General features: G+C 35.4%; 2 protein-coding genes across 2 annotated transcripts; one reads left to right on the forward strand and one right to left on the reverse strand.

The window, feature by feature from the left end:
• Nucleotides 1–3,794: 3,794 nt before the first annotated feature.
• Nucleotides 3,795–9,317, forward strand: LOC110937064 (fumarate hydratase 1, mitochondrial). Its single transcript, XM_022179472.2, has 18 exons — nt 3,795–3,936; nt 4,046–4,213; nt 5,268–5,385; nt 5,680–5,829; nt 5,926–6,036; nt 6,121–6,204; nt 6,302–6,400; nt 7,214–7,264; nt 7,381–7,430; nt 7,512–7,593; nt 7,696–7,790; nt 7,875–7,941; nt 8,053–8,103; nt 8,276–8,371; nt 8,453–8,551; nt 8,651–8,680; nt 8,778–8,843; nt 8,972–9,317. The coding sequence occupies exons 2-18, from the start codon at nt 4,065–4,067 to the stop codon at nt 9,056–9,058; spliced, it is 1,485 nt and encodes a 494-aa protein (XP_022035164.1). The 5' UTR covers nt 3,795–3,936; nt 4,046–4,064; the 3' UTR covers nt 9,059–9,317.
• Nucleotides 9,318–10,778: 1,461 nt separating this feature from the next.
• Nucleotides 10,779–12,674, reverse strand: LOC110937065 (60S ribosomal protein L19-1). The gene is made up of 5 exons (XM_022179473.2): nt 12,513–12,674; nt 11,669–11,791; nt 11,272–11,585; nt 11,099–11,157; nt 10,779–10,997 (listed from the first exon to the last, which is right to left on the reverse strand). Exons 1-5 carry the CDS (start codon nt 12,622–12,624, stop codon nt 10,973–10,975), a joined length of 633 nt encoding a protein of 210 aa, XP_022035165.1. The 5' UTR covers nt 12,625–12,674; the 3' UTR covers nt 10,779–10,972.
• Between the last annotated feature and the right edge of the window lie 7,927 nt (nt 12,675–20,601).

Raw genomic sequence — 20,601 nt, forward strand, 5'->3', positions numbered from 1 at the left:
TCCCTGAGGTTTGATTCAAGTTGCTAGATCAGTCCAAAATCAAGTTTTTTGAATTTGTTAATTATAAACTTATTTAGGTATATAATTTTTCTAGACTTGCATTAATTTTTTGGATTTGTTAATTATAAACTTATTTAGGTATATAATTTTTCTATACTTGCATTAATTTTTTGAATTTGTTAATTATAAACTTATTTAGATTATAAACTTATTTAGGTATATAAATCATTAATATCACAAGAGAAAAAATCCTTTTGTTAGTTATTTTGAAAAATTATTTGTTAGTTATTTTGATTATTATTATTATTATTATCATTAAATGTTTACTAATTATATACTTAAGTATTTAAATAAGATAATACTTAATTTAATTTAAATAAAATTAGTTTTAAAAATACAAATGTAGCTTTTTTGAAGAGCGTAATTTAACCGTCCAACCTTAAATACTGATTTTATTTTGATGTTGTTGTTGTTGTTGTTACCATGTAAATATTTAGTATTTATTTAAGGATTTAAATAAGACAACAGTTAATTTAAACAATATTTAGTTATGAAAAATACAAACATTATATGTAAATTTAAATATTAAGAAATTAACATAATTTTTATTTGGTTTTATTTAAATCGTAATATTTAATGTTTAATATTTATCAATTATTTTAATTTAATATTTGTATTATAAAGTTCTTTTATTCATTTTTTCTACTTAATTAAGTGGTTTCTTATTTAATAATACTTATCATTCAGGTGAGGTCGGACAACATGTCGTGCCAGAACAAGTCTCATAAAAAGGATTATTTTGGTTTGAGTCAAAACGGGTTCGGGTCAAACCAGTGTTTAAGACAGGTCAAAAAAATTGCGCTCTCCAAAAGGGCTACATTCTGTTTATATTTTTATAACTAAACACAAATTTAAATTATATATTTAGGGTAGACTTGTAATTTATCTTAAATTTTAAGACATTTAAGAAAAATATAATGCATTTGGTACAAGTATTGATGCATTAAGAACCTCTCATTTACCATTTTTTTTCTCTTGTGATATTAATGATTTATTTAACGAACATAAATATAACTGGACTCGTCTTAAATAAGTTTATAATCTTGTGATATTAATGATTTATATACCTAAATAAGTTTATAATCTACATAAGTTTATAATTAACAAATTAAAAAAATTAATGCAAGTCTAGAAAAATTATATACCTAAATAAGTTTATAATCTACATAAGTTTATAATTAACAAATTCAAAAAATTAATGCAAGTCTAGAAAAATTATATACCTAAATAAGTTTATAATTAACAAATTCAAAAAACTTGATTTTGGACTGATCTAGCAACTTGAATCAAACCTCAGGGACGAATTTAGCAGTTTTACCCATTCATTAACGGAGGTTCTAACGGTGTTAATTTATTGGACTGAAATAGCAACAGAAACTAGGCTCAGGGACTGTTTTAATAAAAAAAGTTGATTTTGGACTGATCTAGCAATTTGAGTCAAACCTCAGGGATGATTTTAGCAGTTTACTCTAAATAAAAAGAACAAAAGTTTTCAATTTCTGATTAAACAATTGAAACTAATTGGTTTTGTCGAGTAATAAATAAATATATATCCATCGGGTTTTCTTATTGTAAAATATCGTGTACATAGCATTCTTTCAAAAGTTAATTTCTTCTAAGAACAAAAAAAAAAGTCAGCAGAGAATTGGATTTAACAATAACTATTTCTAACTTTCCATATAAACCATACTGATTTGTAAAAAATGGCATATGTTAAATGTTTTACAAGCTTTATCGAAATTGCCCCAACCATTGCTCCCACCATCGTAATAATAATGATACATAAAGTGATATATTTTCTTGGGCAATTGGATTTTAACACCTCAAACTTTAAAGAATTGGCCGATAACACCCGCAACTAACACTTTGACCTGTGACACCCAAAACTTTTAATTTTGTTTGTCATTTCACCACTCAGTTAAAAAATGAGTAACTGAGTTAGTCTTCCATCCTAGCTGGCATCATTAATCCTACATAACACCCATGACGTGGCAAACACATGTTATAAGAAGCAAATGGCAAGATGAGGTGGATTATTTGGAGAGTTATGTGTATATTTTAATTACTGTAATTAATATATACATAATAAACTATAAGTAATATATCTAATATATACATAATCATAATGTTGCAGAGAAAAAACACATAGTTTGTGTGTGTTTATATCCCTCACCGGCTCACCCTCTCCACCACCTACATCAACCACCACCCTCCACAACTGTTATCAACCACCACCGCCCCACCCGCGCAAAACTGATCCCTCTCTCTACCCCCTCTCTCTACATCTCTCTATCTCTCCCTCCCACACTCCACCGTCATCAACCACCACCGCCCCACCTGCGGTTAACTTGAAACCAAACTACCGGTGCCGGAAGAGACGACGGCGAAATGATTTCAGCGATGGCGGCGAGGTTCCAACAAATCTTTGGTCAGTTCAGATCGTTTAGATTAGGGCTTTTTAGTGGTAGTTAGGGTTAGATTAGGGCGGTGGTTGTGGTGGTTTTGATGAGAGCGGTAGATTTGAGTCGATTTCAAAAGTGGGTTTTGATGAGGGCGGTGGTGGTGGGTTTTGAAGAGGAAAGAGGGTGGCAGTGGTGGTGGATTTTGAAGAGGAAAGAAGGTGGCGGTGGTGGTGGATTTTGAAGAGGAAAGAGGGTGGCGGTGGTGGTGGATTTTGAAGAGGAAAGAGGGTGGCGGTGGTGGTGGATTTTGCAGATTATATAGAAATTAGTTTTGGGATGAAGATGATATAGAATTTGTATGTTGGATTTTGTACAATGATATAGAAATTAAATTTAGGTTTTGTTTTTTTTATTTGTTCTTGTTCATTAACTTGCAGATGAACTTTGAATGTAATGATATGAACATCTTGAATGTTTGAAGATGTAAACTGATATGAGCATCTTGAATGTTTAAAGATGTAAACTGATATGAACATAGTCCCAGATCTTCAAAATGATGAAAATAGAATTTAGGATTTGTTATTGGTTTTTTTTAATATTGTCAAAAATAGTCCACGTAGGATGCCAGCTAGGATGGATGACTAACTCAGTTACTCATTTTTTAACTGAGTGGTGAAATGACAAACAAAATTAAAATTTTGGGGTGTCACAGATCAAAGTGTTAGTTGCGGGTGTTATCGGCCAATTCTTCAAAGTTTGAGGTGTTAAAATCCAATTGCCCTATTTTCTTGGACAAATTAACACATAAGCGGGAAGGGCGCCGAGTGTACTACCCTAACCTCAATCAATTCCGCGCTACAATATCAATTCTACCCCCAAAGTATTTTAACACCACAAAACACTGGCAACGCCTACCCACAAGTTCCTTAGAACCATGGGCCACACTCTTTGACTCCACCTACCAATCACAACACCTTCAACACCCCAACCCCAACCCTCAAACCTTTACACTTTCTCGCGCAACAAGCTATACCCATGCACAAAACCCGCATAGTGTACCGTGGGGGTGGCAGGGGCATTACGTGTGGGTTCGAAACCTGCATGAGCAGGGGTGGACCCACATAGAGTGGGTCGGGGTATCCGGACCACAATGTTTTTAAAAAAATTAGTAGATTTAAAATATTAAATGGTAAAAGAACCACATAAATACAATTAGGTGGACACCATAGAATTAAAAGGAAGCTGATGTAGTGGTAAATCTCCCTCTTTACCAACAAGAGGTCATCCCTTTTTCCATTCCGTCACTCCGCATGAGGTACCCGTGCAAGTGCACCGTCCCCTCTAAATTAGGTATAATAAACTTTCTATTTTTCTTTCACTAAACGAATAAGTGGTCACTCTGCCGCCCATACTTGTAACAACAGTCTGCATCAAACCAAGCGTGCTTTCGCTCCCCTTTTCTGCATTCATTCTGGTACTCTTTTTCTTCAATCTTTTTCAAATCTCACATCATTCATTATCTTGGATTCGATTAACGTTGTATCATGATTTCTTTTTCTCTTTTGATGCCGATGGTTTTGCAGTCGATCAGGTTATTATTTAATGGCGATGGTTCAGGCATTTCGTCGAACACCTGGTGGATCGGCCATCGTTGCAGATTCGGTTCGGTTTATTACATGCTGGAGACATTTTTCTACGGCTTTTAGAGAGGAAAGAGATACGTTTGGACCAATTCAAGTCCCGTCTGATAAGTTCGTGTTTCTGTTTTGTTTGATAAAATTTAGGATCTTTTGCCCTAAAACTTGTGTTGGTTTATGGAAAATAAAAACCCTAAATGTGAATGAAATTTAGATTTCAGCCTCATGCATCAACTAGTTTTTAAGAAGACTTATGGCTTGTAGCATGCCTGATGATCAGAATATCAGGATCTGACTTAATGGAATAGTGACTTTTTAGGTTTTAGTATGGCTGATCATTTGATGGGTTGTTAAAGATCATTTCTGCATATGGTATTTTGATATAGGGTTCTTCTAGGAGTTCATATAACATGTAGCATCATGCCTCTTTTATACTTTAGTCTAATAACCTTGGTTTTCAAAAAGCAAAAGCGCCCCGCTTTTCATACCCGAGGCGCAAATAATTGTATAATTTGTTATATGTTTCCTATAGGTTTCTAGCATCATTTACCTAATATCTAGAGACAAGTAAGCTTTATATATGTTTTGATATGAAAATTACATGCATGTACAACCTAAAAAGCATGTTGTACAACAACCTGATGCATAAAAATATGGGAAATACATGAGGCGCGCGCCTCAAGGTCAATATGTTGTCTAGAAATCGTGCCTCAGGTGCGCTTTTTGAAAAAAAAAGCGGCTTAGGCTACCAAAAGCGCAGAGGCTTGAGCGTTGTTGCGCCTACGCGCGCCTAAGGCACGCTTTCACTAGGCTTCAGTCTCATCCTGTCTTCCTAGAAGCTAGTTAAGTAACTGGAAATTTGGCTTTGAAAGTTAAAATTCAACCTTCGAATACCAAGATTACAGTCTATAGGAAGACTAAACAAAGTTTATGTTTCCTGCATGTAAGTTGTAATGTACTATTTGAAATGCAGTATAGAGGTCAACTGTATAATTATCACATGTGCATTGTGATTAACATGCCACTTTGGTGTATTCTGGACCTTTTTTTATTGATCTTTTGCCTTATAAATCTTGGCTGTAATACCCGTACGACAAACGTAAATTTCCTTTGGTGGTAATGAACTTGCTATTGTTTCGTTTTACTGATTATACATCCCACTTTTCAGGTTATGGGGAGCTCAAACACAAAGATCTTTACAGAATTTTGAAATTGGAGGTGACCGTGAAAGAATGCCAGAACCAATCATTCGTTCTTTTGGAATCCTCAAAAAGTGTGCTGCTAAGGTTCTTGCAAACTCAGAACATTTCTTTTAAAACATTTACACATAAGCTGAAGTGGCATTAGCATTGTTTTATTAACAAAGAAATGAAATCTAATTTTGCTTCATTCTATCTGAAATAACAACATACTCTTCCTAAATATGACAAAATTTTTGTAAACTGTAAGATTTTACAACATGTGCGTATATATTGTTCTTTACTCAACATTTACCAGACATGTGATATAGTTATACTGTTTATCAAGTATGCTACTTTAGCTACTATATTATATAGTAAATGAGATTATGTTTGTTGCAGGTAAACATGGAATACGGCCTTGATCCATCCATAGGGAAAGCAATAATGGAAGCTGCACAAGAAGTGGCTGAGGGGAAGTTAAACGATCACTTTCCACTAGTTATATGGCAGACTGGCAGTGGCACTCAAAGTAATATGAATGCCAACGAGGTAACTTTTAGTAATCTTCATTTTCAACAATACTTAGCATATTCTTTCAATAGTAACTATTAATCATGCTACTCTATTCAAAACATGTTGTGATAGGTCATTGCAAATAGAGCAGCTGAAATACTTGGCCATAAGCGCGGTGACAAGTTTGTGCACCCAAATGACCATGTTAACAGATCACAGTCTTCAAATGATACATTCCCAACTGTAAGCTTCTTGATAACATTAGCAGTAAATTTATTCATCTTGAGTTTCAATTCTTGTGTTGACCGTTGTTTGGCTTGTTAATAGGTTATGCATATTGCAGCTGCAACCGAAATCAACTCTAGACTTATCCCAAAACTTAAGCAACTGCATACAGCCCTACAAGCTAAGGTAATTAAGTATTTTATTGTATGCTTTAACTTCATAGTTATAGTCGGTATTTTTGCGCAACCAGTGTGATGCTTACTGAGTGCTTTTATTATAACAGACAAATGAGTTCTCTGATATAGTTAAAATTGGGCGTACTCATACTCAAGATGCAACACCCTTGACTCTTGGGCAAGAGTTCAGCGGCTATACCACACAAGTATGTTTTTTCAGCTCGTCCTTTGAAAGTTAACTTTGGCTAATAGTTTGAATCTGAAAGGGTAAATAGGGCTGTAAACGAACCGGACGTTCAGTGAACAATTTGTGAACCGTTCAGCGGGAAGTTCGTTTATGTTCATTCATTTAATAAATGAACAAACACGAACAAAATATTTTGTTTGATAAGTTAAACAAACGAACATGAAAAGAGGTTGTGTTTGTTCGTTTATGTTCGTGAACGTTCGGTAATGTGTTCATTTATGTTCGCTCGTTTATGTTCATTTGTGTTTGTTCATTTAAAGGTTTTTTTATGTTATATTTTTATTTTGTATTTTTTAGTTTTAAAATTTTGAAACCATAGTTTAACTATACGCCACCACCAACATCTCTAATTTAACCATTTCAATTTCAGTTTTAAAGCCTGACAAACTTCTTAATTTTTGTGTTAATCATTTTATGATAATTATGTCAACTATGTTCGGATAGTTATGTTAAGTACTTATCTATTTTTAATGTATTCTTCGTAATCTTTCATATGAAAAATACAGATTTTATTTTAAAATGTATATATTTTTTCTTGAACTGTAAAAAAAAAGTATATATAATGTTCGTTTATGTTCATGAACATTTGTTTGTGTCTGTTCGCGTTCGTTTACGTTCAGCAAGTGTTCATGACAGTTAATGAACATGTCATTTCCCTAATGAACGAACATGAACAAGAAATCTCATTCATGAACATGTCGTTCGGTTCATTTGCAGTCCTGGGTAAATCAAATAGTTCTTTCGGTCAGGAATAACTATTCTGTTGTTGCAGGTGAAGTATGGAATTGATAGGGTCATGTGCACTCTCCCTCGCTTGTATCAGGTTGCCAATCATATATTTAATGTTAATATATATTTATGAATCGTTACATCTCCTTCTCTCTCTATCATATATGTGTGTGTGTGAATCATGACTAACATAGGTTTTCATGTTTTCAGCTTGCACAAGGTGGCACTGCTGTAGGGACAGGATTGAACACAAAGAAAGGGTACTTATTTTCTATTTTAATTTACCACTATTCGTTAACTCTTTCTTCCCATTGATACGATGACATATGACGCCGCTACAGATTTGATGTAAAGATTGCTGCAGCTGTTGCTGATGAAACAAGGTTACCATTTATAACAGCCGAAAATAAGTTCGAGGCGCTGGTTAGTTTCTTTTTTTCTGATTGATACTTGTTTACATATTATATTGAAGAAAAGAAGCGTATTTTAATTTTTCATTTTATTTTCCTCACATTGTATCATCAGGCTGCGCATGACGCCTTTGTTGAAGCTAGTGGAGCGTTAAACACAATTGCCACTTCTCTTATGAAGATTGCTAATGATATACGGTTTCTAGGAAGGTATGCAGGTTGCAGATTTTATATCCATTTTGCTTTATGAAGTTGTTTTATACTCATTTTACATCCAATTTTTTGTACATTTAGTGGTCCACGTTGCGGTCTTGGGGAACTTATTCTTCCTGAGAACGAACCTGGTAGCAGCATCATGCCTGTAAAGTCACACATCTTTTATACTTCCAGAAATTATATATTTTTCAATTTGGATGCTAAATTTAACAACTGTTTTGATTGTTTTGAGTTTTGACCATGTAATCTATTATAGGGGAAAGTGAATCCTACACAGTGTGAAGCTCTAACTATGGTTTGTGCTCAGGTATGAATCTTGTGATTTTTTAGCACAAGTCGAAACGGGTCAGGTTGACTCGCTGAAACGTTTGTCACATGTTTAGCTAACTTTTATTAAGGATGAATATGAATATACCAATTATGATTATGAAAACAATGCATTGACGATTTAAATCACGTTAATGTTTGTTTCCATGCAGGCAATTGGAAACCATGTAGCCCTTACAGTGGGCGGTTCAAATGGACATTTTGAGCTTAATGTTTTCAAGCCGATGATTGCTAGCACTCTTTTACACGTAAATGGCCTCAACTTCAAACTCATATGTATATATTTGAGTGGTGTATATATTTGAGTGGTGTTGATATTGTTTTTACAGTCAATCAGACTTCTAGCCGATGCATCTGCTTCTTTCGAAAAGAATTGCGTGAGTGGCATTCAAGCAAATAGGGAAAGGATATCAAAGCTATTGCACGAGGTAACGTAACAGGAAAATAAAGTTTTTAAATTTACTGTGATTTTGTGTTTTTAAGTGCAACGTAATTCATAATGTTATTATCTTTGTTGATCCTTGCAGTCACTTATGCTTGTGACATCCTTAAATCCTGTAAGCTTCTGTTTGAATTTACAACTCTACGTCTTTTACATATACTAATTTCTGAATATTAACTGATTAAATTGCCATTTGGAATTTATTGATGCAGAAAATTGGCTATGACAATGCTGCAGCGGTTGCCAAAACTGCCCACAAACAGGGATGCACACTCAAGGTGGGTGTTTCATTTTTTATTTTTATTTATTTATTTATTTATTTATTTATTTATTTATTTATTTATTTATTTATTTATTTATTTATTTATTTTGCCTCATTTGAGATTAACATTTTGAACTTGTGCAGGAAGCTGCTCTTAAACTGGGAGTGTTGAATAGTGAAGAATTCGATCAGCTTGTAGTGCCGGAAAAGATGATTGGCCCCAGTGATTGAAGCAACATGTGATTGAATGTGTTACGAAGCTGAAACCATTTCACAGGAAGTTATTGAGATAGGAAATAAATGATGATTTGTGTATCATATTTCAGTTATTCTTTGGAAGTATTTTGTTCTTCCGGAGTGACAGACATTTATTCATGGATGTTGTAGAGGAACTACATGTCAATGGCGATATTTTTGCCAGATAACATTGCTTGATTTTGTTGCATATTTCAGCTGCAATAAATGCAATTAAATGTTGTGTAATTGTTAAGCATTGCTTTGGTTTGATGTTTAGACCCAGCTATGTTTTTAGAAGTGTGTTGAAGTATGTTTGTAACAACATTGTTGCTGCAGTGGGTATCGGGCCAATCGAAATGTAACAGGGTTGTTGCTGCACTGATGTTAATTTTGATTTACAATGAATCTTCTATCTTGACTGTAATTATCAAGGCATCCTTTCCAATCAACTATATAAACCGGAAACATTAGGCAAACACGTATATCTAGTTGTTTACTCCTTGAAAATGATTTTAGTTTTTAAGTTAGGTTCGATTTGTTAACTTCCAGTTTCATACTTTTAAATCGGTGATGATTAAGCAGATGTTTGTATATTTAAGTCGACCATTATAGGATGCGCAAATTGAACTTTATTGCTACGTTTGCCAGCATGTACTTGTGAAATAGAGCAACTATATTTTTGGATATTTTCTCCATTCATAGTTATCCTGCGGGGAGATCATGATCAAGACAGTTAGAATGATGATCAAGTTACGTTAGTTTCGTTACCTAAGACGAATTGTAATTTAATTTTTCAACTGTAAACGAGTTTACAAGAGCGCCGAACTCTCAATTCTAAACATAAAAATTTGAGGGGTTTGTTGGACGTAAACTGGTCAAACTTTCTAACCTGTTTAATACACAGCTTGTGTTTTGTTGGGTTGTGGATAGGCGACTCACTCGCTAATCAATTTTAAATTGTAAAGTTAAAAGAATAACAAATGATAAAAACCGTAAAAGCCTAACCCACCAACCCATGCAGTTTACAATCCAATCCACAACTTGTTTACCTGACCCACCGAGTTACAACCCACTTGAGCTGTTAGCTAAACAGGTTATACATTTCGTGTTTGTTTACATGGGTTACGCATACTGCAGTTAGGGTTGGGTCAGACCCACTGAGTTACAACCCACTTGAGCTAAACAGGTTACGCATTTCATGTTTGTTTACATGGGTTAAGCATACTCCAGTTAAGGTTGGGTTTCTTGAGACAATTAAGTAAAGAATTCATGTTTGGGACGGGTGACACCAGCCTGATAACCTAACCCCCAACACAAATTATCATCTTTAACTCAATGAAAGTGCATTATTCAACCTATTTGCTTAGAAATGGGCCAAGTTTTATCTCAACCAGGTCATAGTAAAGGCACCAAGTTGGTTTAGAGTGACAAATCATACAATGTAACCTACATTTTATTCAAATACTCACAAAAAGCTAGCTTTGGTGAAGCTGCCTACACCGATTTAACCCACTAAAAAAATCAACATCTTGACAAAGGTATACATAAACGAGGTTTAAAATGGTTGGTTGGGCTTACAAAGTTTAAGGTTCCAAATAAACTATAAAACTAGAATAACAACAAATCAAACTGTTTGGATCTTAAACTAGCTAAATCTGCCAACTTGCTTCAATTTGCATGATTTGGTCAGTTCTACTGGTTTATGAGCACCATATAACGATTAAAAAAAGTCTGATAATAATGCAAGGCGTGCAAGTAACAAAGCAACCTTTGAATAAAAATTCATGATTTTTAATCACCTCACAAATAAAACTGTTTCCAGAAGTGCAAAAGATCAAAGAACAAAACTTGAAAATTGATTAAAGCACCCAATTTCTTCATACCTAACATCGACAAAAAATTCAGATCTCATTTCTTGGATTTCTTTGTTGCCCTGCAAATAATCATGGCAATATCCATCAATTGTCAAATAAAGAAAAAACATACAATCAAACAAAATACATCAACAAAACAGAAGCAAATGCGTTCACTCACTGTGCAGGTTGTGCTGCAGGAACAGCGGCTGCTGGAGCTGGAACTTTCTCCTGTGGGCCCTGAACAAAATGAATGAACAGTTATAATTAGAGAATACATTTGGTTGAAAATAGCATTAATGCCAAGTTAATAATTAACTAATGCATTTAAAAAAAAAAAAAAAAACAAATTACCTGTGCAAAACGTTCCTCCCTGCGAGCCAATTTCCTTTCCCGGCTAGCCTTGTTCTTGGCACGTTTAGCCTCGAACTGGTCAGACAACGTCTTCTCTCTAGCCTTCTCAGCCTTTGATTTGTGAATGCTTTCCATCAACACACGTTTATTCTTGAAAACATTACCCTTCACCTTCATGTACATGTCATGGTACATATGTTTGTCAATTTTCTTCGCCTCACGATACTTGCGGAGTAATCGCCTAAGCACCCTCATCCTTCTCATCCACAGAATCTTTGTCGGCAACCTCGCCTCCCGTGTACCCTTACGTTTACCTAAAGTCCATAACTAAGTTTAAAAACCATATATGCAACAAAAGTTATCAAACTAGTATCTGATAATATTTAAAATCAAATACCATATCCGGAGTGACGCCCCTTTCTCTTCGCTTCCTTCATGCGACGAGCACGCGATCTCGAGTGGATCTTGGTTGGCTTCCTGATGATGAATCCATCCTTCACCAACTTCCTTATGTTTTGGCCTTTGGTTATCCATCAAATAACATAAGTATAAGTAAGATAAAATCATAGTTGTTAATGGCGACAAATAGCGATAAGGTACCTATATGCTACATAGCGAATAGCAATAAATAGCAGGCGGCTATTTTACAAATAGCGATACACTAGAAATAATTTTTTTTTAATTTATATGCTATACGGCTCGTAACTGATAAAAATCCTACTATTTTATAGCAATATTTAATTGCTATTTATATAAAAAAACAAAAAAATTAAAGTGTCCGTCGCTACAACCCTAATAGTGACACTAGACCTATACGCTACGTGGCGCGCTATGGCGATCGCTGTTGATAACTATGGATAAAAGCTGCTTACAAAATTCAATCAACAAATAAAACTACAATTCGCTTATAATAAAACTACATTTCAATCATAAGAATCAAATGCTAGAAACAATCAAACAATTCAATCAACTTGTTTAATTTCTTAACTTCAAAATAAAACTACATTTTGCTTACATAATATGGCAATCATAAACAATCAAATGCTAAAAACAATCAAATAAATCAATAATATATGGGTTGCTAAATATCAAACTTTTATCAATTATGTTTAGTTCTAACTGGCAATAAAACCTAAGTTCTTCAACACAAAAACAAATATAAAAACATCTAACATTTGACGATATATACAATCCACAGTGGGTTAAATTAATTAATAATAATAAAATGAGGAAGAACATACGAGAATTGGCCATGGAGATCTCGTTGACTTCATTAGGGTCAAGCCAGACTTTTCCTTTGCCGCATTTGAGGACGCTGGCAGAGAGCCTCTTCTGTAGCTTCAACGACACCATCTTCTTCCTGTCTTCGACTGCAGGAGGTAACAGAAGAACTAGGGTTTGTGGCCAGCTTCATATCTATCTATATTCGTTTTAGGGTTTTCAATGTGGGCCGCCCTCCAAACATCATTTTCTGACGGGCTCTTTCTACTTATTAAAAAGGCCCATCAATACTAATAATTTTTCATGTACTAAAATCTTATTTTGAAACCTTTTATACGGGTGACATGACAAATATTGGGTCTTATAATGCTATATGGCTCATATAGATGAAGAAAATATTGAGTCGTATAACATTTATACGGGTCGTATAACATTATATGAGGTTTGGGACGTATAGCATTACATGAGTCGTATAACATTCTGCACGGGTTGTATAATGCTATACGGCCCTTATAGATGGAGACAAAAAAATATTCACTGACATTTTTTTTGGTGCAACATTATCCTATATGATCCGTATAATCCTATATGGGTCATATAAATGTAGGGGTGTGAAAATACAATTTTAGGGATATGAGAATAGTGAAAACATTTGGTTATTTTAGAAACAAACTTTATGCATAGAAATACTAAGATTTTGAGTTGGTAAATACTTTTACTATTAATAGGTTAAATTAGATCAGATTACATACCACATGTTAATAAAAAAAATTATTAAATAATACAAAATCAAGTTATAACTAAGAATTTGAATGTTTTATTACTATTATTATTTTTAAATAACTTTTTAAGATTAACAAATATAATATGAATGGGAGAAATAAGATAAATGGAAAAAAAAATTAAGCTTGCATATAGGTATATAGGCGACACATGGCAAAACCGGTTACTTATTTATTAGGAGTGGATTGTTGTTTTTCCCTCTCGTCATGTTGGGATAGTCCGGTTCTTAGCAGTGAGCACTTCACAGGTTCGGCCAACTAGACACGCTTAACTAAACCGACATACCATTGGAACCAACATCTCCCATATTACTCTTTCAGTCCTGAGTAATACCTGACATTATTAACTAAAAACCGTGAGAACCATGTAGCATTTGTATTTTAAAACACCTACATTTTGTAGCAGGCAAAAGTTGGTTCGATACTCTTAAAAAACATCCGGATTCCACCTTTCTTTATTGCGTTGCCGCCATTGTGATTCACAGAACCTTTCTTCATTACGCTTATCATAGAACCTACTTTCGTCTCTCAACGTCTATGGTTCATCGACCTTTCTTCATTACACTTATCGTAGAACCTGCTTTCTTCTCTCGGCGTCTATGGTTCATTGACGGTAATCTAAATCAGTTGCATGTATGTAATCGGTCCATTCATTATTGCATATGAATTCTACCTGTTAATTAGTGCAGTTTTTATATTTGAAATGTTTTTTTTTTTTTTTTTTTGGTTTCTGAGATTATTTCTCTTGACATTTACAACCATGTTACTATATTTGAAGTGGTTAATAGAATCTTTATGAATTTTCATTCGTCCTTATCATATGATTATTATTTATTAAGTTAAACAATTGCAGCCATACATATTTGATATGAGATTTCGTCATTGTTTCTAAAAAAAGATTTAAGTAACGCATTAACATTCTTAGTTTGTTACACATTATTACATATTAGCCCTTTTTTGAAAAGCCCATGAATCCAGTTAATAATAGCCAAAGCCCAAACTTCAGCCCAGTTCACAAAATAATATCATTCATTTCTCATTTTCTTGCAAAGAACCGTCAAAAGACCAACCCACGACACACTCTTAAAAATCATACCTGCCAACCCAAAAATGGCTTGGTTATGAGTAATCGGTTTAGCCATTAAACGGTTTTGGTTATGCATGAGTCCGGTCGGCTTGCGACTTGTTACTCACTCCCTACTGGTTCTACCCGTCGGGATAGATTTAAAGAAATAAAGTCTAATTTAGATCGTAATTATGTTAAGAGCAAAACCCAAATGGAAACTATGAAGCAACAAAACGCTAACATTTCAACTCTTAGACTATCGGCATGGGCGAAGCTTTCAAAGGGTGGGAGGGGCGGCCACTTTTCGCTTAGTAGTGGAGAGTATGTAGTTTTCGTATAGAAATTTTTAGGTATATATGTTTTCGAACCCTCGGTTTTATAGAAATATTTAGGTCCGGTGACTTTCGCCCCCACGGTTGGAAATCTCAAGCTTCACGACTGACTATCGGAATTACGTAATGAGAGAAAAAACAGTGAATCCTTCGATACAAATGCAAATACAAATCCAATGTTTTAGTCAAATAAACCATAGGATTGAAGCCATTAAAATTCATACAATATAGTACATTATCTTAAAATGGAAATGTAAGTAGAGTTATTTTGAAGTCTCTTGAATTATACTAGGACTCAACTTATACCATAAATGTAAATGTACAGTCTTTGCTCTGATGGTAGTTGAGCCCATGCCCCAAACTAAAAACTCGTATATGGGCCCATTAATCCCACACCATATCCCAAAGGCACATCAAAAATGAAATCTTAGATAAAAAGGCTAGAAGGATATAGTAGTAATCCGACCCATTAAGGTCCTAAGGGAGTAATGTAAATTCACCATAAACATGCCCCACATTTATTCATTTATTGAAGTGTGCCTCAAGCATAAAATGTGAGACGATGTATAGTGGTTCAAGCCCCTTTGAGTCGTTTTTCGCCATGTGACATCCACCTTAGCATGGTCAATTTTAACCAAAAAAATGTGTAATGATTCAAGCCCCTTCAATCATTACCTAATTATTATTTTTTTTAAAATAAACCAATAATAAGAGGGATATAGAGACAATGAAGGTTTTGGTCAACCCAATGTGTGAGAGTGTGTATAGAGTGGTCCATGATTTGAATCACGCTTGGAACGATTTAACCTAATTCACGCCTAGGGGACGGTGGTTAGGGGCGTTAAACAATGTGAATGGTAGAATCCACCCCACCCCCACCCCCATCCCAATTATGCATGGTCTGAAAGATATTACAAAAGGCACCCTTCTTCAAGGATATTAACCCAATGAGGCAATTACCTCATTCCTCTTGGACATATCCAGTGACCAGCGGATAAACAAATTGAAAATAAGTTTAAAAATATTTGTATAGATATCCCAAGCAATACATAGTGATTTTGTTTGGTATAAGCATGTCTTTATTTTGGTCATCAAAATCATCCACTCAAATTATTTAAAATGCTAGTTGCAAAGTGGTGGTGAGAATGGTCCTCATGGTTGTCAGCTTGTCGCATGCGGTGGCATGATGCATTGTCAAGACGTTGTTACACGTTAAACAATTGCCAAAAGCTAGTAAATCATGTCAATGAGAGTATTTGTGGTTACATGCATGAGCCTAGATAATATGTTGCATTTCCTAATTTTAAAGCAATAATCATAAATAATACTGAGATGTAGTTTTCGTGGGATTGATAATTAGTTTCAACAACTAAAAACATCTAGTTCTAGTTATTGCAGATGAATAAGAAATTAAGAGTGATTCTAGGACTAAGTAACTTTGGTCATAAGAAAGCATCTAGGACTAAAAAACGCAGTGACAAAATTGCAATTGGCGTGAAAAATAGACCCACATTTAGTTCTCAAATGGCACCTGCATCATTTGGTTAAAGAAGGTAGAAAAAACATAATTTTTCTGTCTTGAAACCACGTTGTAATCAAATCGGTCCCAAAATAATTGCTAGAAGGTTTCACACGAAAAATACACTAAAACAGTGACACGCCAAACATTTCATCGTAGAGTCAAGGTAAGTATTCTAGTTCATGTGGTACCTATTGATTGAGACCCTATTACGAGCCCAGCTAAACCTAAAATTGTTTTCTAGTCTCGCTCTAGATTCCCACCCAAATTGGAAATAGTCCACAAAATTCGTAGGAGGCATGTAGTGGGAAAGTTAAGTTGATAACCGTAAAATAATATTGGTATTAGTAGCAGTTTCTTGTTCTATTTTAGATTTATATGTTTATTATACAAAAAATTAGGGTTCTTACCTTAGTAATTGGAGACCTATTCCTTCTCGAATGGTATTACTTGTTGTTTAATCGAATATTTGGTTGAGTTCTAATTTCAGATCCTATCAATGGTTCCGTTGTGGGAAATCATATGGTGCCAACAACCCGGAATTTGGCAGGTCAACTAGCAACCACTGCAACATAATTAGATGTCATTTTTGCATCTTTGAGGGATGATGTTGACGGAATTAAAGGTCAGGTGATCAGAGATGGTTGTAAAAATGAAGAACCAACCAGTGTTTTGAAGAACATGGTGGAGAAGGGCATAAAAGAGACGCCAACTGATGAAGGATTGGATGGTCTCAAAGAAGAATTGAAGGCTGACGTGTGTATCCAAAAACCTCGAACTGTGTATAATGCTGTTAGTATTGCCCTGGCCTATAATATGAGTCCAAGATTGATTTATCTAAGCACACTAGAAGTCTTACATGGTGCCCAAGCCCAAAACCTAGTTTAGACCATATTAAACATATAGCTTAGTTTGTTACCCAAAACCTTACACCTCAGCGCCAAGTCCTTTGGATTACAGAGACAAAGAACCAAAATTGGGTGGTCAGGCTACTAGAAACCTCTAAGGGAGAAGACAAGTCACTCGTCACCAACAATAAAGAACTGAAGTAGCTAGAGGACGCAAAATCAACAATTAACAGTGGTGTTATGGTTAATTTGTTTATTGGCCACATAAAAATCAGGGTAAATTAAAGTAGCGTGATGTATATGCTAGTTATATTATCGTTATCAGGATTCACTCGTTTCACCTAAAAAATTGGCAAAACTTGACCCCAACCCTGTTCAATCTTCGCCTACTACTCGATCTCAGACACATGCCATCCTATTATGGAGCTACTTTGTTACTAGGGCAATCGACCTTGTGAGGAAGAAGGCTTTTTGGCATTTCGACTTGAGGGCAAGTCATTTCTCTGGGCGAGATGTGTTGTTACGAACCCAGCTAACCCAAAATTGTTTTCTATTCCCGCCCAAATTCTAAATAGTTCACATAATATGCAACATGCATGTTGTGGGGAAGTTAAGTTGGTAACCATAAAATAAGACTAGTATTAGTAGCAGTTTCTTGTTCTATTTTAGATGTCTATGTTTGTTATACAAAAATTAGGGTTCTTGCCTTAGTAATTGTTGACCTAGTCCTTTTCAAATTGGATTACTTGTTTAATTGAATATCTAGTTGAGTTGTAATTTTAGATCCTATCAAACCCATGCTCTAAACCCTCATTAACAAAGGCACAAAAAGTAGCACGAGCCCCATAAAAGTATGTATAAACACCATTGAAAAGTCCCCAAACCAAGACATGTTTAAGGCAAAGCTAAGACAAAAATCGGTTAAGGCAAAGGAGAATATAGAAGAAAAAAACTATGTGTAGGCAAAAACGAGGGTTCCAAGTCAAATTGTCAGCAACAGTTATACACTCTCATATAAGGTGGTGTTTGTTTTTTGGCCAAAAGCTCTTCTGAGCACTTATGTCTGCGTCGCGCAGACGCGCGCAGACATAAGTGTCCTGCAGCTTGTTTGTTTTCTTGAAGATCTGCAGAGCTTTTACCTCTGCCTCACCTCTTCCCCAAGCAAATCCTTCCTCATGTCTTCAAACGTCTGCCAACCTTTTCTCCCTCTCTCCCTCTTCAAAACATCCATCTACTCCAAAACCCTAGCTCCACCTCCACCTCCGACACCACCTCCACCTCCACCTGCCGACACCACCTCCACCTCCAACACCACCTCCACCTCCGCCACCACCTGCCACCACATCTCCGCCACCACCTCCACCACCACATCTCAGCCACCACCTCCACCACCACCATCGTCAAAACCCACCACCACCAAACCCATCAATTAAAACAAAACCCAGATCGGTGAAAGAGAGACCGTAGAGAGAGAGATCGGTGAGAGGGAGAGACCGTAGAGAGAGAGAGAGAGATCGGTGAGAGAGAAAGACCGTAGAGAGAGAGAGAGAGAGGCGGTGGTGTGATGGCGGTGGTGTGATGGCGGAGGTGGTGCGGTGGTGGTGGTGCTATGGGTGGTGGTGGTGACAGATTGTAGAGAGAGAGAGTTTGTAGAGAGAGAGAGAGTTCAAGGCAGAGAGAGAGAACTGTTGTGTGTGTTGTGTGTTGTGTGTGTGAAGTGGTTTTTGTAGAAAAAGAAAAACAAACCCTCTTCTCCTTGCAGACTGCAGACATTTGGTCCACCTCTTCTCCTGCAGATGCCTGCAGATGTGGTCAGCAGACTGCAGACCTTTTACCTCTGAAAAAACAAATAGCACCTAAGTCTCTAACTTTTGTCCTACTTCTCTGTGAACTCCTAAACCTGATCGTGTCCATTGTTAGAGTTTCCACAAGTCTTAATGGAGATGTTATTTGTCTCCTTCGTGCGTGCCCAAATCATCTCAACCTCCCCCTGTCTCATATGAGATACATGCTACCCAACTTCTTCTGAAGAACTTCATTTGTTATCTCATCCAACCTTTTGTGTCTACTACCTTCATTGTTTGTGCCATGTATACTTGGTGGCCAACAAATCAGTTACATATAAACCCTAACGAATTTCTCCTTCAGTCGTGTTGGAAACCTCTTATCACCCAATACTTCGATTACTGCTCTCCACTTGCGCTAACTCGCCCGAACATTTATGAGTTGCATTGTTGTCTAAGTCCCCGTCGCTTTAGAGAAACAAACCTAACTACTTGAAACTAGTTGTTTACATGACAATTTGACCATCGACAGTGATTTGTGTGTCATCCTCATCGCTTGCACTATTGATGTTACAGTGCAGATACTCTATTTTAGATCGACGTGATCTTTAAACATTTTTTGCTCTTTGATGCTCACCCATCCTACAACCTCTCATTCATGTCCATTTTACCATCCGTCACTAACACCATATCATATGCGATAAGTATGCACCACATAAATACATAATTGTCTCAAAATGTTTTTTTTTTCTGACAAATTTGTATGGATCGTCTTTGACAACTTATCCATGGAGTTACCTCGTGCATCGATTTTCCAATAAATAAAAACTAAAGAGGAATATCAGAATCAAATGTTTATTTATCAGATTATACGGTGTGTGAGGGCACGTGGCAGCCACATCAGTGCCTGTCAGAAGTGTGACGTAGTGCCAAAAAGCACTTGGGTGGGATGGGGCGTAGAAGAGTTATAAGTGGCATACACTTTTTGTATTTATTGTTATATTTAAAAAATAAAACAAAATCCATGGGCCAGTTACAAGTCACGTCGCCTTGACCGTTGCCTCCACGCCAGTAAACTTTCTTCCGCCCCCATCACCAGGGCAACACCACGCCAAGGCACGGGGTGGTGTGCCGGCGTGGTGGAGGCTTCATTGCTTGCCACGCCATCCATAACGTAACGTATGGTATCATGGTTATCAAATAAAAAATACTTGGTATTAATATACAAAAATTACCTAATCTGAGCATAAACATCTCTTTATAAAATGCCCGGCTTTGTTTTGGGCCCATCTTTCCATACTCACTTCAAGGATGAAGTGTGGCCTTGTGGGTCATAGAAAACAATAATTATGAAAAGAGAAATTTATTTAGTTCATGTAGTAAACAACAAATGTGACGTAAATAATATACAATTAGATATATACTTTGTATTGTTTATTATTTTTTTATGTAATACTACAAAATATATAGTTTAATTATTTTGATTTACAATATATTAAGAACTTTGTATTGTTTATTATTTTTCTTATGTAATACTACAAAATATTTAGTTTAATTATTTTGATTTACAATATATTAAGAGATATAAATTTTTAAAAAATAACTTAGCATGAAAATAAGTGTAAAACTGGGTATTTTTTTTTTTTTTTAAATGTAAGGGTTATTCTAAAAAACATAATCACTAATAAGTTTTTTTTATCTTTTACGAATGAATGGTATTCAAACGATTATATTTCAAGGATGTATTGTGTATTTGTGGCTCATATACAAAAATAAAT

Source organism: Helianthus annuus, chromosome 4 (genome assembly GCF_002127325.2).
Source record: "Helianthus annuus cultivar XRQ/B chromosome 4, HanXRQr2.0-SUNRISE, whole genome shotgun sequence".
Lineage (NCBI taxonomy): Eukaryota > Viridiplantae > Streptophyta > Magnoliopsida > Asterales > Asteraceae > Helianthus > Helianthus annuus.